This window comes from Mastigoproctus giganteus, chromosome 13 (genome assembly GCF_048544385.1).
Source record: "Mastigoproctus giganteus isolate SK-2022 chromosome 13, ASM4854438v1, whole genome shotgun sequence".
Classification (NCBI taxonomy): domain Eukaryota; kingdom Metazoa; phylum Arthropoda; class Arachnida; order Uropygi; family Thelyphonidae; genus Mastigoproctus; species Mastigoproctus giganteus.
Window position 1 is genome coordinate 146,203,808 of NC_143587.1, and position 24,552 is coordinate 146,228,359.

A 24,552-nucleotide genomic window follows, 5' to 3' on the forward strand; every position below is an offset into this window, starting at 1 on the left:
GGAGTGTTATTAATGGCAGAATATAACATTGGATCGTCAACATGATTGTTTTTTATGTGCAGTTAATAAAATTGCATTCTTATTCTCTATTTCTTATTTAGCCTCATTATTTCTGCATTAAATATATTAAAAATAAAACTGTCAAAATAACGGAAAAGTCAAAATAATAGCACCTTGAATTGTGAAGGTGCCTCTATTCTGAAAGTACATGTAAATTGGTAATTTATGCACGCAAAATTACATTTGTGTATTATCACACTAATCCAAACTTGTCAATCAATTCGGCCCTGGAAAGATTGTGCAAGGCTCAAGGGGTAGAATTTTTCTCAGCCTGGTCTGTGCTTGTTAACAGAAGAGACTGCTTCTACGTGGATGGGATACACTTAAATAGAAAGGGTGCAAGAATATTTGCTGATGCTATCAAGTCAGTGCTAGGTGGGTCAGAAAACTGCTAGACTGGGGGGATACAAGGACTAATAGATTAACAGTAGCCACTGGCAGAGATGAAAGTGATTCTTGCACTGCTTCTATTGGAATGAGCAGCAGCCTGGAAAACAAGATGCAGGGGATTTCAGAGACTGCTGGGAGTCACTGCGGTACAAGTAAGCACATGGGTTGTGTTAGGTAGCTAAGAATAGGAACAGGTGCATGTATACTTGCGTGTACACCAATGCTAGGAGTTTGGTAAATAAATTTGAAGAATTTGAGGTATTGCTCAAAGCATCAAAGGCAGATATTGTTGGGATATCAGAGACGTGGTGTCACACAGATATAAGGAATGCAGAACTGGAATTTGGTGAGTACAATGTGGATAGGAAGGGAGGAGAGGTTATGCTATTAGTTAAGAAACACATAAAATCCATGGAGGTACAGCCAGTGGACATCGCTGGACAGTGCAGTGTGGAGTCAGTTTGGTGTGACGTAAGCACACCAAATTGAGAAATCAAAATTTGAGAGTAGGAGTGTGTTATAGGCTTAATGACTCTGATGAGTATAATAAAAAAACTGTACAGGGAAATAGAGTGGGCCAGTAAATCAGAGAGTATTATAATGGGGGATTTTAATTTCCCAGATACTGTCTGGAATTTGTGAGTTGGTCACTCACACACTAGCAAGGCTTTTGTGGATTTATTGGATGATTGTTTTCTACATCAGCATGTTCGGGAGGCAACTAGAGGGAGTAATACTCTTGATTTGATTATCAGTAGTGATTCTTCATGCATTAACAATCTGCAGATAAAGGAACCACTAGGTGGCAGTGATCACAGTGTGCTGAAGTGAGATTCACTCAAAGAGGTAACTACCATCAGTGGTAAAGGGAAGGGTTTTTGCTTTTGTAAAGTTGACTACGGAGGTCTGAGACAGTATTTAAATTCTATACGGTGGGACCAACTGATGATGTTACCAACAGCAAATTCAAATTGGGTAGCTTCCAACATTAATTCAAAGAATTAATCTTGGAAGCTACTAGACTTTTCTTTCTTTTTTTTTTTTTTTTTTTTTTTTTTTGTTGGTTGTTTGCGCATCAGCTTCTGTGGCCATAATGCACCTCCCAAGGTTTTTGCACTACTCTGATCCAAGCCCGAGGCAGGATTCGAACCCACAACCTTTGGATTGCCAGGCAGGCACTTTACCCACCTGGCTAGCCCGGTCAGCCTACTAGGATTTACATACCAACTAAGAAATATTGTTCAAGGTTTAGGCTTAAATAGATGTCAGATGAACTAATGAAATATGTGGCAGAGAAGAAAAATGCACGGGATTCATATAAATTAATGAGTGACATTGAAGCCTATGATAGATATAAGCTGGTCTGTAACCAAGTCACAAAGGAGGTTAGGCAAATTATGAGAAATCTTTGGCAAAGGATGCAAAGAAAAACTTCAAAGAGTTTTTTACCTATGTAAACTCTACAAGGAAAGGGATGAATCAGATTGGTCCACTGGATATGGATGGTTCAACTGTTGATGATCCTGCTCAGGTGGCTAATAAACTAAATTAGTATTTTGCATCTACATACACATGAGTTATTCTGGAATGCCAGAGGTGAACTAAACTCTGACACTGAGCTAGACAATTTTGTAATAACTGAGAGCAAAGTGGAGGAGAAATTGCTGAAGATAAACATAAGAAAGACACTTGGGGTGGATGGGATCTATCCAGTTATATTAAAGGAGGCAGCAAAAGAAGTAAGCAAACCCTTAGCCATAATTATGAGAGCCTCCTTGGACTCAGGGGAGGTACCCATGGACTGGAGATGTGCAAATGTGGCCCCAATTCACAAAAGAGGATCAAAGGGTAACATAAGTAATTATAGACCTGTTAGTTTAACTTCTGTTCTAGGGAAATTAATGGAGGCACTGGTTAAAGAAGCACTGAAGGATCATCTAGAGAAGACTTTAGTTATAGCTCGGACACGGCATGGTTTTGTTAAGGGGAAGTCTTGTGTGACCAATTTGATTGGATACCATGATGTGGACACAAAGCAACTGGATGCAGGGAATAACTTTGATATCGTATATTTGGATCTTAGAAAGGCTTTTGATACAGTAGCACATGGAAGACTACTGAACAGATTGGAGCAGTGTGGCATTGGAGGCAAATTGCTGCTATGGATAAAGGGATGGTTGAGTGGGAGAAGACAGAGTGGTAATCAATGGACACTGTTCATCATGGACTAATGTTATTAGTAAAATCCCTCAGGGTTCAGTGTTGGGTCCATTGTTGTTTTCTGTATTTATAAATGATATTAATGATGGTATATCAAGCTTAATGTCCAAGTTTGCAGACGATATGAAGGTTGGCAGGGTTGTTAATGTCACTAATGACAGTACGCTGCTGCAACAGGATCTAGAAAAGTTGAAGAGATGGGCTGAGAGGTAGTAGTGGGATGTGATGCAAGAAAGCAAGTGTATGAGCTCATCAGCCAAAAAAAAAAAAAAAAAAATCATGCCATTCCCTCCAAATGCCTGTCCAGTTCATACTTAAATTTATTCAACCTATCAACTTCCACAACGACAGATGGAAGTTTGTTCCAGCAATTAACCACCCGCTGGCTAAAGGCAAATTTCCGCACATCTATTCTACATCTGTCCTTTCTTAATTTGAATTTATGCCCCTTAGGTTCGTAATCTGAACAAGTGGAAGGATCCCATCAGAATTCAGCGTGCTCGACCCATTCAAGAATTATACACTTCAATCAGATCACCGCGCAGGTGCCTAGTCTCCAGCCACTGCAATTTGCAGAACTTACATTCACACGTGAACATTCACAGGGATCCTCTTACCAAGCCTCTCTTGGTAAGAGGATCCCTTCATTCCCCTCACCAATCTTGTTGCCCTTCTCTGTACACGCTCAAGCATATCTACATCCTTCCTAAAATGAGGCCTCCAGTCCTGTATGCAGTACTCAAGGCGTGGCCTGACCATTGCCTTATACATAGGGACAATCATCTTTTTCCTGCTAGCAAAATTCCTATATATCATTGACAAAACCCCATGACCTGCCCTGGCAGCCTGTCTGCATTGCTCAGAAAACTTCATATCTGACTGCACAATTACTCCCAGGTCTTTTTCATTTTCTACCACCTTAAGTGTAGTACCACACAGTTGGTACGTTTCTCTGGGGTTACTTCTACCCATATGCAGTACTTTGCATTTGTCAAGGTTAAACTTCAGTTGCCACTTCTTAGCCCATCTGCCCAAATTATCTAGATCCTGTTGCAGTAGCACACTGCCATTACTGTCATTAACAACCCTGCCAACCTTTGTATCATCTGCAAACTTCGACATTAAGCCTGATATACCTTCATCAATATCATTGATAAATATACAAAACAACAGTGGACCCAACACCAAACCCTGTGGGACTCCACTAATAACATTAGTCCACGAAGAGCAGCACCCATTGATTACCACCCTCTGTCTTCTCTCACTTAACCATCCTTTTATCCAATGTAGCAACTTACCCTTAATACCATTCTGCTCCAATTTGTAAAATAATCTTCCTTGCGCAACAGTGTCAAAAGCTTTCCTGAAATCCAAATATATGATATCAAAATTATTTTTTGCATTGAGTTCATTTGTAACCACATCATAATATCCTATCAAATTTGTCAAACAAGACTTTCCCTTAACAAACCCATGCTGTGTCTGAATTATTGCTGCAGTCTTGTCTAGATGATTCTGCAATGCATCTTTCACCAGTGACTCCATTATTTTACCCGGAACAGAAGTTAAACTAACTGGTCTGTAATTACTCATGTCACCCTTCGATCCCCCTTTGTGAACTGGGGATACATTTGGACATCTCCAGTCCGTGGGAACCTCCCCTGAGTCCAAGGATGCTCTCATAATTATGGCTAAGGGTTTGCTTAGTTGCTTTGCCGCCTCCTTTAATATAACGGGATAGATTCCATCCACCCCAGGTGCTTTTCTTATGTTTAACTTCAACAATTTCTCCTCCACTTTGCTCTCAGTTATTACAAAATCATTAAGTATCCTGCTACAATTTGATAACCTTCTGCCATTTTCAAACCTTAATAATTCCTCATGTATGAATGTAGATGCAAAATACTCATTCAGTTTGTTTGCTATCTGAGCAGAATCATCAACAGTCGAACCATCGATGTCAAGTGGACCAATCGGATTCATCCCCTTCCTTTTAGAGTTTATATAAGTAAAGAAATCCTTGCTGTTTTTCTTAGCATCTTCTGCCAAGATTTCTCGTAATCTGCCTTCGCCTGCATAACCTCCTTTGTGACCTGATTACAGACTAGCTCATATATGCCATAGGCTTCTGAGTCACTTGATAATTTATATGCAATTTATATTTATATGCATTTTTCTTCTCTGTTACGAGTCTCATTAGTTCATTAGATAACCATTTAGGCCTAAACCTTGAACAATATTTCTTAATAGGTATGAAACGTTTAGTAGCATCCACGATTAATTCCTTGAATGCTTCCTACTTAGAGTTTACTGTTGGTAACATCGTCAGTTGATCCCACTGTACAGAATTTAAAAACTTTCTAACACCACTGTACTCACCTTTACGGAAGCAAAAACCCTTTCCTTTACCCCTGATGGTAATTAAATCTTTAAGTAAATCCCACATCAGTACCCTGATCACTGCCACCTAGTGGTTCCTTTATCTGCAAATTCTTAATACACGAATGACACTGCTGATAACCAGATCAAGAGTATTACTCTCTCTGGTTGCCTCTCGAACATGTTGCTGCAGAAAACAATCATCCAAGAAATCCACAAAAGTCTGACTAGTGTGTGAGTTATCAACCCACAAGTTCCAGTCAATATCTGGGAAGTTAAAATCCCCCATTATAAGACATTCTGATTTACTAGCCCACTCTATTTCTCTGTACAATTGTTTATTGTACTCATTCGAGTCATTAGGTCTATAACACACTCCTGCTCTTATTTTTGCTTTTGCAGTGCTTATGTCACACCAAACTGACTCAACAGTGCACTGTTCATCTATATCAACTGGGTGCACTTCTTTTGATTTTATGTTTTTCTTAATTAACAGCATAACACCTCCTCCCTTTCTATCCTGTCTATCCTTTCTGTACACATTGTACTCTCCAAATTCCAGTTCTGCATTCCTTATATCTGTGTGACACCACGTCTCTGCTATCCCAACAATATCCACCTTTGATGTCTTGACCAACACTTCAAATTCATCAAATTTCTTTACTATACTTCTAGCATTGGTATACATGCTCCTATTCCTATTCCTAGTTACCCTAACACATCCCACATACCCACGTATTTCACAAAGACTGCCATCCGTCCCTGAAACCCCCAACACCCCTCGCTCCAAATCGCTTATTCTAATAGAAGTTGTGCAAGAATCACCTTCACCTCTGCCTGCGGATACTGTTAAACTATTAGTCCTTGTATCCCCCCCAAGCTATCAGTTTTCCGACCCACCTAACACTGCCTCGATAGCATCAGCAAATATTCTTGCACCCTTTCTGTTTAAGTGTATCCCATCCCTGTAGAAGCAGTCTCTCCTGTTAACAAGTACAGACCAGGCTGAAAAAAATTCTATCCCTTGAGCCTTGCACAATTTTTCCAGGGCCAAATTGATCGACAAGGCTCTCATCATATACTCCTTTCTATCGTGTCTGGGCAGCATTGCAGACACTTTCAAATTCAAATGAAATTCAGGTGGCAAATGAAGTTTAACATTGACAAATGTAAAGTACTACATATGGATAGCAGTAACCCCAGAGTAACGTATCAATTCTGTGGTACTACACTGACAGTGGTAGAGAAGGAAAAGGACCTGGGCGTAGTGCAGGCAGATATGAAGTTTTCTGAGCAGTGCAGACGGTCTGCAATAGTAGCTCATAGTGTCTTGTCAATAATATACAGGAACGTTTCTAGCAGGTATAAGGAGGTGATTATCCCCTTGCATAAGGCAATGGTCAGGCCACACCTTGAGTACTGTATACAAGTCTGGAGGCCTCATTATAAGAAGGATATAGAGCTTATGGAACGAGTACAGAGAAGGGCAACAGGATTAGTGAATGGAACAAAGGGTTGCTCTGACGAAGAAAGGCTTAAGTTTTGCAGATTACAGTGTTTGGAGACTAGGCACCTGGGAGGTGACCTGATTGAGGTGTATAAAGCCTTGAATGGTTTATGTATGCTCAGTGCTGATGGGATTCTTCCTCTTGCTCAGAATAATCACCGGAGAGGGCATAAATTCAAATAGAGGAAAGACAGTTGTAGGATAGATGTGCAGAAGTTTGCCTTTAGCCAGTGGGTAGTTGATTAGTGGAACAACTTCCATATTTTGTTGTGGAAGTTGATAGCCTAAATAAATTTAAGGCTGAGCTGGACAGATATTTGGAACAAATGGAGAGGTGAAATCAGAGCGTGTTTTTTTTTTTTTTTGCTGATGCTGCATAAGCTTGCTTTCTTGCATCGTATGCCTCTAGTAATGGTAATGCTGATTTTGTTAATTAGTCCCCCCACTCCATATTTGCAGTTGCAATAGTTGTCTAGAAATTTGCCGTAATCCAGAAAGTAAGTTATTGTTAAAATACATTTCCACTTGGTGTTGTGAAAATGGGTAGTTTGAATAAATTTAATTGGACAAATTATTAGTAGGGATGATAGAGCAGTGGGGTTTTTTTTTTGTGAATAATGCTGTACAGACTAGTTGTTTCCTTATATTTAGTAACATGATAATAAAAGTAATATAGCAAATGCAATAATAGTTGAATCTGATCAATATAGGCCAAAAACAGGATATATTTTCCTGTCAGTTGGCCATGTTTGAGCAGAACTGTAGGCAACCAACATCAGTTTCACTCTATATCAGAAATGCTACAAGGATGGAGCTACTTAATGAGAAAGCCTCAACTGTTACTTTTATAAAGAAACATGAATTCTGTTTCAACTTTATTTTTGTCCAAGTCCAAAAATGTATGAGGGCTTGTTCAAGTTGAATTCCCTTTGATGATGGCTCCAAATGTTCTGATGGAATGGAAAACCAAACTGCTGATAAAAAAAATAAGGGCCACTGCTAGCCATGGTCACCACTGGTCTCTTAAACAGACTTGATATTCTTCTACTCTGACATCTGTTGATTCAACTTTTACAAAAAACAGATTATCAGAAGCAAGTTTGTTGACTGTATAAATGCGAAAGTGAGGCTGTAGATAAACTTTTAACAAGAGGAAGGGAAAGTTCTTCTTTATACTCTGGCACGACTGCCCAGTTGAGAGGAATTTACAACAAATCATGAATACAATCATTAATCATATTTAGCAGTCATGGGCTTGAACCACAGTCCACTCAAAGAATGGTACTACTGCACTCTCACTCCTGTTTGATGCCATCTTGATTTTTACCTTGAAATTGCTGAACAATGAGTGATCATGTTGAACTTTTAAAGGCTAAATTACTTGAGGCTTGTATTGATGGATGAATTTGTGACTTAAATATGTGTTTCAAATTTGTTTTTTTTTTCCTTTTTGTGACAATGCTAAAAGCAACATCAATACTTCAAGAGAAATATACACGTCACACATGCTATGATTTATAAATCTTCTACAGTCTTTAGGTGACATCATGCACCCAAAGAACTATAAAAGACTTACAACTTATAGTCAAATCAATTGTTAAGGAAATTAGCAATTTATTTGGCTCTAAATTATTAACAATTGGTTAACAGTTAAATTACAGCTCCATTCCAGGTGGTATTCCATATGGTAATCCAGATGGAACAGAAACAACACCCCCACACTCAGTTACTACCTAGGACTATTCCCACTCCCTTCCCCACCCCTAAACTTTCTCCTGATGGGCTCTACCACCCTAGACACTCTCTGCTCTTAACAATCCCCCTCTCCCTGTGTAGGGGGGGGGATTGCCTCTATAGGGGTGCCCTTCTGTCCCTCGATCTTCTAATTCCTAGTGGGAGTCTTCTTACCATCTGCTTTCTTCACTTCACCTATTATCCATGGCTTGAGCTGTCACCCCTGTGCTCTCTTCCAACAAAAATTATTTATTTATTTATTTTAGGGGCCTCCTTGGTGAACTCAGGCATTGCCAGGGTTCACTCAGCCAATGATCTTACCCTATTACATGGCCCACCTCCAGTAGGGTCTGGATGGGCAGTGGGAGACCTTGATGTTCCAGAGGCCAGTGCCAAGAAACAAAATGAGCAATAGACCAACACAGCCCCACATAATATGTTGCAAACCATACAGTTATACACTATCTGACCTTCACAGGGTTTGTATTGCATCACAAAGTTGCATTTCAGAGTTGGTGGGAACCTCCAGGAGCCACAAGACATTGAACACTGTACTTCAGTTACCACGAAGTACCAAGTAGGGTTCAGTTCTATTTTGTTTAAAGAACTTATTAGATTTGAAACACATTCATAAACTGCTTGCTGTGAAGACAGACTTACTGGTTTCCAAACTCTAAGAAAGGAGAAATATGACTTTAAAAGAAATTCACTTTACAGTGAACATGCCAGATACAAAATAAAGTAGTGGAATTCCTTCATAAAAAAGGTGAAGGCATTCCACTGTGTAAGGCAATTGTAAGATCACATTTGGAATACCATGTACAAGTACGGAGACTATATCTGAAAAAAGACAGTGAGCTTCTTGAAAGGGTCCAAAGACGGGCAACTTGAATGGTGAGTACAGCAGACGGACAACTGTACAAAGAAAGACTTCAATTATGTGGGCTACAGAGCTTGGCAACCAGACATCTCAGAGGTGACTTGATCGAGGTTTATAAGACTCTGAGAGAGATTAGTAAAATGAATGAAGTTGGAATTTTCACTGTTATAAAGAATTACAGAACTACGGCCATTAATTCAAATTACAGGGGTTGAGCTTTAGATTAGATTGTAGGAAGTTTTCTTTTAGCCAGCAAGTCATTGTTCATTGGAACAAGTTGCCCTCACAGGATTGAGGCTAACAGTTTGAATAAATTCAAAGGTCAACTGGGTATGACCTATATGAGAAGGAAAGCACATAATTTGTATTTTCTTATCTATTTGGTAGTAGGGTTTTTTTTTTTTTTTTTGGCCAGTGCAGCAAAAACCTGTGGATAAAGTCCAAGGAACTGATTTTATGTACTTTTTTTTTTTTGATTGGGGTGGGGGAGCCTTTTGCTATAAGTCTACTTTGCTTGGGAACTGTACTTCAGTTTGGTGTAAAGTTACTTACTTTGAGTTAAAACAATCTCTGTCAACTAACAGCATCAGCTGAAATAGTCAGAAGCCTCAGTATCTAATATCATTCAATCTGCAAAACATAAATTAATCTATTACAAGAGCTGACAGATTAATGTAAGTAGCACACAATTTTAAATTTATAAACCAACATATAAGTATAATGATTCCTGTAGTTTTCTGGAGAAACTGAAGTGCCATCACACTCAGATCTTGAAATAAAGATTTGGATTCAGGTTTGGGAACATAATTCTATATACACAAAGTATGTAATATTTTTTAAATATTTCTCAATATTTTGATCCCATCAGTCAGTTCTTTGGGAAAAGTGAGAGCCATTTACAATCTTCCTCCAACTTTGCCCTTTTCTTTTCTTCTAGTATGAAAGATATTTTAATTTGAAAATAAACTGAGATGAGATCGGATGAGTAGGCAAGTTTCAGCTATATCATTGAAATGTGTCTAAAAGATAAAAACAAGTAAGTCATAAGAATGTTATAAAGCAATCAAAAGTAACCTCCATGGGTTACTAATGAAATTACTACTGATTTAGAGTAAGAAATCCATGGAATACCATTCATAGCCTATTTGAAATGACTTAGTTCTGAAGAAATTCTGCATTGAGAATATTCCAAAAAATATATTCTTTGAAATTTTACATTAGTAGTCTATCAATTGAAAAGGTTCCTTAACATAAAATCTAATTTCATATGCTTTAAGATCAAAGATTTTGAAGGTTAATGTATTTATTTATTTTAAGTCCAAAGACACAGGCAGGACACCCATAGACAAGCAGGTCATGTGGTAATCAAACAGTAAAAATAATAAGTAATGGCTAACCACATGTAAAGGAAACATTTAAAAAAAAAGTTGAAACAGATTCAAATGTTTGCAGGCTTGCAAAGTATAAAACATATAAAAACAGGTACAAAATGCTAAATATTTGTCCAGTAGTGTGTATATTGCATGATATTGTCGAACAAGAAGCAAGCTCCTCTGCAGAGCATAATGGACCAGGAAAAGAATAATCTAGCAAATGTTCCATGGTTTGAATGGCACCACAACTACATTAGTATTAGCAATGGCCACATGGTGCAAGGAAGCCTATGGCTAAGAATAAAATAATAATAAGAAAATTTTAAAAAGTAAATAATTGATAAAAGAAAAGGAAATAGACAACCTATGCATAACTCCTCTCGTAAGTAACTACCCAGATGACCTTTGAATTTCCCCAAACTGTCAGCCTCTACCACCCATGTAGGTAACTTATTCCAGTAATTTACAACTCTCTGGCTAAAATAAAACATTCTGTTGGACCATCTGAGTAGTCCCATTGGGCCGGACCAACTTTTGATCTTCCAGTAAGGGTTTGAAGTCTGTTAAAGCTTTTCCATATGGGACGTCTCAATCAGCTCTGTGTGGAAGTGTCTCAGATAGCAGGAGGCTGGTAAGTCTGCTGGGTTGTTGTCTGGCAATGGCCTCTTGCTAGTATCAATGGCATCAAGGCCACTAGTCTGCAAGTCTGGTTTAGAAGAAGGTCTAATTTTGTAGCATGACAGGATCTAGCCCAGACATGACTTGCATATTTTGCAGTCATCTGACATCTAGGTAGACTGGGTGCTTATCAAAATTAAGCTGGATGCCATTCCAAGAGACTTTTAGTGGCATCCTAGCATCCTTGTTTTTAAGCTAGAATGGGCTGAGTTTTGCTTTGTTTGGATTTTCTTGCCCTGGTGACTAGCTAAATCATCTGCATCTGAAAAGCTCTGGGTTCTTCAAAAAATAGGCTGGTCACTTTTGTAGAATTAAAAAAAAAAAAAAAAACAGGAACTAGAACACTGCTTTAGTAGGCCATTTTTCTGGAGGTGCCACGTGCTTCTTTTCCCAACCAGATCAACAAAGAAGCATTGATTCTCCAAGAGAGGCAATGGATAAACACAATAGGTGGAAGTCCTTTGTAAAACTGTAAAACTTGTGCAGAAGTAGGTGGTTATAAAACAGTATTTTACGCAGTGAAGAAGTCTACAAAGGCAGCTCCACCAATGAGCTTCTCTTCAAAGCCATTCTTGATAAATTGACTCATGTTGAGGATCTCTGAGGTCCAGTATCTGCATGGTGTAATCCTGCCTTGTCAACTGCAGGTTGGATACTATTAAGACACTCATAGATCTTGAAGAGACTGCACAGAAGGGAGATAGGTCTATAGTTGTTAAGTGCATCTGGTATATTTCCAGGTATAAGCATGACACCGTATCTTTGGAATGGTTAAGGTCCTTAGGCAGTTGTTATAAAGTTGTAGGACCCACAATTTGGCTTTCAAGCAAAAGTTAAAGATCTTTTCATTGCATATGTTGTCTAAGCCAGCTGTTTTGCCTGCTTGAGTGATTTAAAGGCCTGCTGCAGTTCAAATAGTGTGAAATTGTCTGAAATTGGGTGTGTTTCATATGTGTACTGTGTATTTTACTAAGGTGTAGTTTGATTGGGGATTTGTTTTTCATCAGTTTAATGAAAGTTAATGACAAAGCCAAAACCTATTAATGGCAGTAGGTTATATCAATTGATATCATATAACCTCTTCAAGGATATTATGGCCACATGTTTGATATAACAAGTTAGTCTATGATTTTTTTTTTTTTTTTGATATCCTTTGGGGTGTTTGGATAGAATGCAGGAGGCGTAGCTACCATATTGCAAAAAAAGGCAAAGACTAGTGGCCTTACTTCACCAGGTCCCATAAACAGATGCAAGTAGGGGCTGCCCCTACTATGCTAGGGCCTATAGAGAGACACAACATGTAATGAAAATATTTTTCTCACTGAGCTCTTCAACAATGTGATATATCTGGACTAAGGAAGGAATTCGTATATCTTATCGGCAAAACATAACAAACCCAGGCGGCAGCGGTTTTATTTTGCTTTTACAGATACGACTTTTTAAAGTGATCAGACACCTGTTCGGCATCATATTGTATGGTGTTCAGGATTCCCCAACTTGACAGGAGGATAGGGGGGGGGGGGATAGGTCCCGTGTATACGAACATTTAGCCATATACAGTGGTCAAAACAGCAACTGACTTTCAAAAATTTAATTGTTTATTGTTGCTATTTGTATTTAAAATATAAATTGTAAAATTAAATAAATAAAATTTTTAGTTAAAAATGGATGAAAAGAAAAAAGGAAAGAGTGGAGCCCAAAAAAGAGCAATGAAGAAAGCAAAAGAACAAGCAGTCAATAAATTACCTAAATTAGATTATTTCTTTACAAAACACAGTATTGAATCAGAAAATGTGGAAAAGAATGCTTCTGGCATAAATATATCTGCCGATCATTTAAATCAAGCAGGGTCATCAAATGAAAACATTTCAACAATCATAGATGTGCCTTTGTCAGAAATTAGTGTTGAACGCACTGCACTGTTTATTCCCTCAAGCGATCTTGGAGAATATATGGACATCAACATTTCTGATGAAACAAAAAGAAACATGAGTTTGTCACCTCAGGGACCTAAAGGACCATTTCCAAGGGATCCTGAAAACAACAAAATAGAAGTTTTAGTGACACATACTACTATTCTACTTCAACGTATGGTCCAGTTCCTCATTTTAAAAGCCAGTGACATTCCAGACCACAAGATTGGAAAAATCTATCTTTTCGGATAAAAACTTGCAGTGTTTCTCAACATCATATTGAGGCATGTGCTATACGTGAAACGTGGCAAAAGAATGCAACGATTGATAAAGATCTTGAGCAACAAGTAAGATACAGATCCTCATTTTTGAAAATGGTACTAAAATTGTTATTTCGGATAACGCTTATGTTGGCTAAAAATTCTTTAGCATTTCACAGTCATCGGGAAGGATTTTCGGCAATTTTTTATTGCAAGTCTATTTACTTTTCTACTATGATGATGTAATGAAACAAATTATTAATAAGCCATCTGGTTCAGTAACTTATTTAAGCCCCACTATCCAAGATGAGTTAATAGAATGTTTAGATACCAAATTAACAAAAGAATTAATACTCAAAATTAATTCAGCACCATTCTATTCACTAATTTTAGATACTACTCCAGATCTCACAAAAAAAGATCAGTTAAGTGTTATTGTACAACACCTTCACATAATTCTTGATGAAAATGAAAAATCCAAAGATTTTGAAATTTGTAAAACATTTTTAGGATTCAATGACATGAATGATCATTTGGTGGAAATGATGACAAATAATGTAATGAAAATATTACACAAACTAAGTATTCCCATTAAAAAATGTTATGGTCAGGGATATGATGGGGCTAATACCATGAGAGGGGTTTATAATAGTGTGTAGTCATGCATTAAAAGGATCCAATCAAATGCATTGTGCAAGTCGCTGTTTAAATTTAATTATTAATGATAGCGTAAATTGTTGTAATAACGTTTCATCATTTTTCAACATTCTTCAAAATTCGTATAATTTTTTTGGAAATAGTACAAAAAGATGATCTTCTTTCTAAATTTACTGGGGAATCTGAAGTTACATAAAAAAAACTCAACCCTACTCACTGGTCTGTTAGATTACAGTCTACCCCAATGAGGCAAAACATTATGACCACCTACCTAATATGCTGTTGGTCCTTCACATGCAGCCAAAGCAGCTCCTACCTGGCGAGGCATGGACGCTACAAGATTTCTAAATGTGTCTTGTGGTATCTGGTACCAACACGTAACCACCCTTAACTCCTGTAAGGTCAGTGGTTGAGATGCCGCAGATCAGAGTTGCTGTTCCAACACAAACCACAGATGCTCGATGGGATTGATGTCTGGGGAATTTGGAGGCCAGGGTAATACCTTGAAGTATTCCTCATGTTCTGCGAACCAGTCTCAAACAATCCAGGCGGTGTGGCAATGCCACACTGCCTGGTCAGAAATGTCAGCATTATCCTGCTGAAAGACTGCACCACCAGAGGGGAAGACCATTGCCATGAAAGGATATACCTGGTCAGCAATGAAGATTAGGTAGGTGGTAGGCGTCAGACTGCCCGGCACATGGATGACTGGACCCAAGGTATCCCAGCAGAACATCGCCCAAAGTATGACACCACCGCCACCGGCTTGTTTTCATCCCACGGTACATCCAGGTGCCATCATTTCCTCAGGTAAACGACAAATATGTACCCGGCTGTCCACATGGTGCAAAAGGAAAACGTGATTCATCTGACCAGATGACCTTCTTCCAATCACACAAGGTCTGGTTTCAATGCTTGCATGCCCATTGTAGACACTGTCGCCAGTGAACCATGGTTAGCATGGGATTCAGAGCGGCCTGCAGCTACGCAGCCCCATTTTCAGCAGGGCTTGATGTACTGTGTGTTGTGGCACATTACTCCCGTCACCAGCACTCCAGTTACCGGCGAGTTGTGCCACAGTCGCCCTTCTGTTGCCACGTACCATCGAGGAGAGCCTTTGTTCATCTCAAGCATCAATGAGCCGTGGTCATCCAACACCTTTCCTGCGGTTCATGGGTTCCCCTCCTCGGACCACTTTCGGTAGGTACTAACCACGGTTGACCGTGAGCACCCCACCATCTGTGCCATTTCGGATATGCTCTGACCACTACAATTTGGCCTTTGTCAAACTCGCTTAAGTCCGCTGCCTTTCCCATCTGAAGAACAAGAGTAACACTAATTAACAGAGCTCAATATCAGGTGTGTAGGTGCCTCCGTAGCTAGGTGGGAAGGAGCAGCAGTGCGTAGCACACACTTCTTGATTAGACCGGGGTTCGAGCCCGTCACCACCAATTACGGAGGATGCGGAAAGGTCAGGGAATGACCACCGCATATCCCGGAGCAATATGGCCTTAGTTGCTAATGCTCCTAAAAACCAAATAACAAACAAACAAACAAAGTATCAGGTGTTTTTATACCGTGTCCCAACCCACGCATGCGCCATAGTTCACCTGCAGTTGCTTCGATTTGCATAACGACTCGATGGTCATAATGTTTTGGCTCATTGGTGTATAACAGCTGTGAAAGTTCATTTTGTGGATATTATAAAAGCTTTGACAGAAATTAATCTTAAATCAACTAAAAAACCAGACCGAGATGAAGCGCTTAGAATAATGAAGCAAATGATGACATTTGATTTTATTTTCATTTGTATATTTTTGAATAACGTGATGTATGAAATTAATTATGCTTCAAAAACTGTACAGAAGCATGATATAGACCTTGATGAATGTACTTCTGTATTGGATCAAGTCAGTAAAAATTTACAAAACATTCGAACATCCAAACAAATTAAATATGAATCTGACCAAATTGCCAAGGGTTTGGGGTAGATCCCAAATTTAAAGACAAACAACAATGTAGAACTAAAAGATAGTATGATGAATTAGCTTAAGATTTGTTGTTTGATAATAGAGATCAGTTTTTTAAAATCAGTGTTTTTAGAGAAAATTATAATACAAATTAAAATCATTTCAAAAGTATGAAGTTAGTAAAAAATTATTTTGCAATACTAGGACCAAAAAAAAAATATGTCAAATGCGATATATTAAGTGAGTGTGAAAATATCATAAAAAAGTATTCATCTGTACTCTCTCCCCAACTGCTGATTCAATATTGTAATTTAATCACACTTATTAAACAAGATTTATCAGCAGACATGTCTATCAGACAATTTTTTTATTTGTTAATTTGAAAATATAGTACCCTAGAAAGTGACTTTTCAGAAATTTTTACTTTATTTATGTAATTTTTTACCCTGCCCGTGTCAGCTGCCTCTGCCGAAAGATCATTTAGTAAATTACGAATAATAAAAGATTATAAAAAAAACACTATTGGTCAAAGTAGACTGTGCAATCTTGCAGTGTTGGCTGTTGAGCACAAATATGCCAGTAAAATGGATTTAAAAGATATTATTAATAATTTTGCAAATGTAAAAGCGTGAAAAGTAACATTTTCACTTTTTTTTTTAAAATTTATTAGTTATAGTATATTTTTTTATTTTTGTCAGATTGTATTTAATAAGTAGTATCATATTGTAATATTAATTTTCATGTTTCTGATGTTTGTAAAATTATAAAGAAATCATAAATAAAATACATATTTATGTTATTAAAATGATTCAACATTTTTTTATATATATTATACCTAATTAAAATTTATTTTAATAAAAATAAGGGGCCCAAAATGATTTCTTGCCTAAGGGCCCAGAAAACTTAGCTACGCCACTGATAAAATGTATGGAAAATTGGATTGATGATTTGAGCAGTATGAATATCAGGAAAGCTAATTAATGATTTTTGTACACTGTTATGGTTCTTACCTTAAGTGTCCTTTTTTTTTTTAACAGGTTTTGAGTATTCTGTATAATAAAATTGAAAGGGCACTACAGAAGATGCCCCAAGATGCAGCTTACAGAAAAAACACAGAAGAAATAATTCAGTCAAGATTATCTGTTATTCAGTCTGTAAGTATTGAATTATGGGGTGGGGAGGATACATAAAATATAAGGTTTTGAAATAATAAGCATTAGTTAGAAATTGTAATTAAATTTTGAAAATGAATTGCATGGTCTAATTCAGTGGTTCTCAACTGGATAAGTCATATTCTAGGAGGAGAGGGAGATGATGAACAAATATCTTCGAAGGGGAAATCAGTATTCTGCAATAAAAAATGCAAATAACTAAGTTTATGACTAATAAATGAGGTGGGGGGGGGTGATTCAGAATGTTTCCAAGCCAATTTTGGGTTTGTTTACAAAGGAGATTGCTAGAAGTTCTGGCATAAGAAAGCTCCAGTCAATGACTAAATGATATATCATAGTTGTGTAGATAGGCTTGTTTGTTATTTTCATATGCATTTTGACTGGTTGGCTGAATGGCTTTAAATTTTAGATTGGCAGACCTTTAATAAAATTCATTGACTAAATTTAGTTTGGATTCACATTGCACAGTTTGAAATAACACTAAATAGAAACCATTGGAATTGAGCTTGTCTGAGTGCATTGTTTTTTCACAAACCAAAAATACAGGTTGGGCATAAAGAATTGTTCCATTCTTGTTTTAAAAACAAGAGAAAAAAATGGATGAGTTCAAGTAAATATTAGAGCTGTTCAAGATACAAACATAGTGCATTAAAATTGGGTTGTGTCCTAATCTCCATCTTCATTTTCTGCATATAATAAAGCTTGCAAATGTATAAAAATATTGTTAATCAGTCCAAACTACATTTCCTTAGCCTTTCAGAGACTGAGGCTTGAATACTAAGTATATGATTCAAAATTATTTGATATCATATACAAACTTAAATTTCAGGAAGGTTTTTGATACTGTTACACATAAAAGACTGCTGTAAAAACTGGAGCAATATGAGCAAGGGCAAGTTTCTGCTAAGGTTAAAGGGATGGTTATGTGGAAAAAGACAGATTGGTTATCGGTGTGCACTGCTCTTCATGGACTAATGTTATTAGTGGAATTCCACAGGGTTCAGTGTTGGGTACATTGTTGTTTTCAATATTTATCAATGATACTGAAGAAGGTATATCAAGCTTAATGTCTAAGTTTGCAGATGATACAAAGGTTGGCAGGGCAGTTGACAATTATCAGGGTGAGCTACTACAACAAGATCTCAGAAAATTGGGTCAATGGGCTAAGAAATGGCAGTTGAAATTTACCATTGACAAATGCAACATACTGCACATGGGTAACAGTAATCCCAGAGTAACTTATCAACTATGTGGCACTGCACTCAGGGTAGTGGAGAATGAAAAAGACCTGGTGGTAATTGTGCAGTCAGACATGAAATTCTCTGAGCAGTGACATGCTTCTAGGACAGCTCATGGGGATATGTCAGTGATATACAGAAACTTTGCTAGCATGGATAAGGAGGTGAATATCCCTTTGATAAGCCATGGTTAGGCTGCATCTTGGGTCTTGCATACAGGTCAGGAGGCATCATTTTAGGAAGGATGTGGAGCTGGTGGAGCGAGTACAGAGAAGGGCAACAAGATTGGTAAGTGGAACAAACCCCAAGGGCTCATATCTGGTGAGTATGGGCTTGGCACACCCATGGTCCTGAGCTGGATATCATCATTCTTCTGGTGATTCCCTTCCTTTTACTTCTGACTCTTATTCTCTCTCTCACGGTAATTCAGATTTTTTTTTTTTTTTTTTTTTGGCTGGTGCAGAATAAGCCTCAGGCTTCCTTGCACCATATGGCTAATAATAGTAATAGTAAGGTGTGCTCTTACCTAGACGGACTTCAGTTCTGCAAATTGCAACATCTTAAGACCAGGCACCTGCGGGGAGATATGATTGAGGTGTTTAAAGCCTCGACTGGATTGAGTAAGTTGAATGTTAATGGTATTCTTTCACTTGCTGAGACCACACGAGGGGACATAAATTCAAGTTGAAAAAGGATGGTTGCAGGATAGATGTGCGGAAGTTTGCTTTCAGCCAGCAGGTGGTTGATTGTTGGAACAGTCAACCACCTGCTGGCTGAAGGCAAACTTCCACAGTGGATGGATTGAGTAAATTGAAGAGAGAACTAGAGAAATTCTTGGAGAGTACAGACAGGTGAAGTGGGGTTTTTTTTTTTTTTTTTTTTTTTTAGGCTGATGCTATATAAGCTTGCTTTCTTGCATCATTTGCCATGATTACTACTACTTCTGCCTTTAATACATCCTCTTGGTTTTATTGCATCATGTGGTAAAGCAGATTTATTAACATCCTACTTCTCCTTTAATTCTTGCATCAAATCATCTGTTACTCTGCCAAATTCAGTGCCTCTCATGGCCTGTTGACAGAAGGACATTGGAGGAATACTGAACAATCGAGACATCTATTCAAATAGCAATTTATCCACTTGTTCTTAAAACCTGCATTCCAGAGTTTACTCATGTTTTAAAGTGTTGCTTTTTACACTCTTTTATTCCTCTGATGGGGCTTAGAGGGAAACAGGTATCCTACGTGTTATCAGACACTCAGCCTAAAACACTGATGGATCCAATATCTCTCTATTACAGAGGATTTAGGAGAAGTCCGGTTGGCCTGCCTCCCTAAAATCCACTCATACTAGAGTGGTTCTCTTCAAGACGCCTGGTCAGCGTGAAGAGGAAAAGACCAAACCCTCCAGCATATGACAGCATGACAAAGCAAATGGCCCTCAGCCCCCAGCAGCTTTCACTCTCCCTCTTACGGCAGCGAGAGGATCAGAGTGGAAGCAGATGGTGCTAAGAATCTCTGGGTACGACCAGGCTGCCATGCACGGAAACTGAACTTGGCCTGTTATGACGTAAGATCACTCATCGGTGAAGACAGGATATTAGAGCTGGAAAAGGAATTAGAAAATGTGAATTGGAATATCATTGGTTTGGCTGAAACAAGAAGAAGAAATGAATCACTTATAAGTTTATCAAGTGGAAATCTGCTGTACACCAATGGAAACAGTGAAAGAAGTGAAGGTGGAGTTGGGTTTCTGGTCCATAAAGATTTTAAAAACAACATTTTGGAATTCAAAAGTACATCACCAAGGGTGTCAAGACTAATACTCAAGATTTCTAAGAGGTACAAGCTAAAGATTATAATGATTTATGCACCAACATCGAGCCATGATGATGAAGAGGTTGAAGAAATGTACACCGAAATTGAGAGTCTTCTAGATGAGCAGAAAACCCACTACACTATTATTATGGGGGACTTCAATGCTAAGGTTGGAAAAAGGCAAAACAGCGCAGAAAGAGGAACTATAGGAAATTTTGGAATTGGTGAAAGAAATAAAAGAGGTGAAAGACTTGTGGAATTTGCAGAATCTCAAGGACTGTCAGTAATGAACACTTTTTTCGAGAAAAGGGTGAACAGAAAGTGGAAATGGAAGAGTCCAAATGGATTAACAACTAATGAAATCGACTTCATCCTCACTAACAGAAGATATATTGTGAATGATGTTACCGTCCTGAATAAGGTAAATGTTGGAAGTGATCACAGAATGGTAAGATGTACACTTGATGTAGGAAAGGAAAGGAAAAAACTGACTCGAGTAAATAATACAAAGGTCTTTGAGATAACAGAGGAGGAGAAAAAGCAGTATGTACTGGAACTTAAGAACAAGTTTGAGCTTCTGCAGACTGCTCAGGACCAAGATATCGACGAGGAATATTACAACTTTCTGAAAGTGATAAAGCCCAAGAAACCTATAGGGAAAAAGAAATCCAAAGAAGAAAAAATTAGTCAAGAAACACTTGTCATTATGAACCGAAGACAACAAATGAAGAGCAAGAAAAACACTGATAGGGAGAAAATTGAGTATACTGAGTTATGCAAAGCCATTAGAAAGAGACTCAGAGAGGACATAAGAAGATTTAACACAAGAAAAGTAGAACAAGCATTAAGGGAAAACAAAGGATTTAAATCAGCAGCCATGAGCAGTAATACAGAAAGACAAATGATACTGAAACTGAAGAATAGCGATGGTGTACTTATAAACAGCAGAGAAGGCATAATTCAAATAGCAGAAGACTACTATAGAGAATTATACAAGGAGCGAGGGAATGATTCCAGCAGTGGGGAAGATGGATTGCAAAGTAGCAACACATACAACATACCCGATATTCTTCCTGATGAGGTAGAACATGCATTGAAGAAAATGAAGAATCAGAAAGCCCCGGGGAAAGACGAAGTTACTGTAGAGTTGTTAAAATTGGGAGGAAGAGACATAACACAAAAACTGGCAAGGCTCTTCACAAGGTGCATTAGAAAAGGTGTGACGCCTAATCAGTGGAATAATGCAATCATAGTTTTGCTGCATAAGAAAGGAGATAAATCAGAAATTGGAAATTATAGTTATTGTTAAATTGTTATCCCACATCAACAAGTTGTTCACAAGGGTCATTACTAACAGATTAGAAAGAATACTTGATGAGAATCAATCAAAAGAGCAAGCTGGCTTTAGGACAGGATTCTCAACTATGGATCGCCTTCACATAATATCACAGCTAATGGAGAAAGCAAATGAATATAAAACACCATTATGCCTGGCATTTGTGGATTATGAAAAGGCATTTGACATACAGCATAAGGCAATGTTTCGGGCACTGGAAAGACAAGGCATAGATACCCCATATATTATGATTTTGAAGAAAATATATGAGAGTGCTACCTCCTTTATTAGACTAGACAAAGACAGTAGGAAATTTAAAATCGAGAAAGGAGTTCGACAAGGAGACACAATATCTCCGAAGCTGTTTACTGCTGCCCTTGAGGAAGCTTTCAGAAGATTAGACTGGTCGCAGAAAGGAGTCAATGTGAATGGAGAGTACCTAAATCATTTACGATTTGCAGATGATTGTGGTCATAAGCCACGATCCCAAAGAATTAGAGGAAAATCTTAATCAGTTATGCACAGTTAGTAAGGATTTTGGACTAAAGATGAATATGGCTAAAACAAAAGTAATGATGAACAAGTATGCCACAGAAAGGGAAATAATGAGTGAAGGAGCAGTAATTGAAAAGGTGGAGTCATATACTTATCTGGGACAAGTTATTAGCTGTAATAATGATAAATGGCTAGAAGTCAAGAGAAGAATAAATTTTGGATGGATAGCATTCAGGAAATATAGTCACATACTGAAGAGCAATATCCCAGTTTGTCTGAAACGTAAAATAATGAACCAATGTATACTCCCCACCATGACTTATGGAAGTGAAACTTGGACACTTACCAAAAGAATGGAAGAAGCTGAGAACTACACAGCAAAGAATGGAACGAATTATATTGGGAATCAGACTGTTAGATAAGAAGAGAAACACATGGATTAGGCAGCAAACTCAAGTAAAGGACATTCTCATCAAAACTAAAGAACTAAAATGGTCTTGGGGGACACATAGCTCGAAGACATGATGACAGATGGACTAAGAAAATAACAGATTGGTACCCAAGAGGAGCTAGAAGAAAACCTGGAAGACAAAGGCGGAGATGGATAGATGAAATTCATGAGTTTTTGGGTAGTAAATGGATGGCCTGTGCTCAAAACAGAAGGAACTGGAAAGTTGCTGGAGAGGCCTTCATCCTGCAGTGGATTGAAAATGGCTGATGATGATGATGATGATTCCTCTGATGTTTTTACTTCATTTCCTTCCTCATCTCCAATAAATTCATAAAAACGGTAACAAATTTCTTCCATCCAGTTGTTGTTCCGTTCCATTTTACTTACCTTAACTCTTGCCAAAGTAATGGAGAAACCCATCATCCACCTATATTCAAAAACATTTCACCTGATCATCAATTACTGGTATCAGTTCTAACATTCCATAGTCATCTTTGGAAAAGTTCTGTAAAATTCAAATGTTTGCCATTGAAATTTCTAAAGTTTTTGGTCATGGTAATATAAAACAAGCTTCTAAACAAGTTTCCTTCTTATGGTTTTCCTTTTATCATACAGTTCATATTTTAACTGCTCAAGGCAAGAACTACACTAAATTCATATGTGAATGTTGAAATGTCAGGTTAGTTAGGGACATGAGGTAACTATAAATACACTTTTGTTTTTAGATGAAGGTAAAATGAATTTTCAGATGAAGGATAGAGATAATAGTAAAACTCGTGCACAGTGTTGAAACAAATTTTGAAGTTATTCACTCATTTTTTAATACTTTTCCAACTATTTTAAAATGGTGCTTCAATTTCTTTTCTTTTGTTTCTCTGATTTTTGAACATTTGGGTGTCTACAATGTTTCATTTTAAAAGATGCATTGGATGAAAAAAAGTAAATCCACAATTACCAGAAATTATGGAACTTGTTAATTGTGAATGGTATTCACAATTATTTCAAATGTGTGGCTAATTTTAATTTTTTAATCATATTCAGAGTGTTTTCCCCTTTTTGTGTTGTTTTCTTAACATAATTTCTAGCTGTTAACATACTTGTAAACTCTGTTTCAGATGAAATTTTGCAGTAAGTAAAGTGAAGAATAATCATTAAATAAACTGTTACTGTTTAGTTTCTTAAAGACCATCCACCGAGTTTATGTAAAAAAGAAGTGCCGAAGATGTGCAGAGCGCTGTTTTTGATGTTAAAAATAAGACTCGCAAACAAACATCAAAAAAATATGGTGTTTCTACTGTTATTTGTACAAAAATTAGTTAGCGGGTTGTGAAAATAAGCACATTAGGAGCTAGCTGAACAATTGCTCTTCTTAGCAGTGTTGAGGACAAGTTGACCAAATGCTTGGTTGTGAGGTCAGAGATGAGCTACCCAGGTGATAAGGAAGAATTTGTAAATTTGATAAAATACTATTAACAATAATAATATTATGATGGGGCTGGATTGCTGGACAAAATTAGTATGATGGATTTATGATGGAATCCAAATTTTTCACTGAAGAAAGCAGAACACTTCTTTCAAAAACTCTTTTGTTCCACAATTGACAAGATTTGAACTTATGTGAACCTGATATTTACAATTGACTGTTTATTATAGTTTCAGGGGCTTTCCAAGGCACATTCACAGCTAACCTAAAAACTTCAAAAATTGTTGTTGAAATCTGGGTAATTGTGAATATCAAATTATATTTAAAAAATGCCTTCTTTGGCAATTAGACACTAAAGAATGTGATATTAACATTAACTTGTAACAGTATTTTGAACAGCCTTGTCTCAGCTTGGTACATAAGTGATCAGGATAACTGACAGAGGGAGTTGCCCTGCTTAATAACACATACTCACATACTGCCACCTTATTCAGGTTGTGCCTGAATAAGGGGTAAAAAGCACTAAAACACCCTATAATGCAGCCGGATGAGGACTTGTATTTTTCAAAAATTACAACTTTTAGACAAATACATTTTAT

The 24,552-nt window shown here is 37.5% G+C and overlaps 1 protein-coding gene across 1 annotated transcript in view; it reads left to right on the plus strand.

Annotated features, from left to right (window-relative positions):
• The window catches only part of ND-13B (NADH dehydrogenase (ubiquinone) subunit ND-13B), a 58,763-nt gene that overhangs the window by 24,516 nt on the left and 9,695 nt on the right, over positions 1-24,552 (plus strand). Inside the window, exon 3 of the mRNA XM_090387623.1 lies at positions 17,059-17,175. Within this exon, the coding sequence (XP_090243749.1) occupies positions 17,059-17,175 (117 nt within the window). The remainder of the gene's footprint in view (positions 1-17,058; positions 17,176-24,552) is intronic.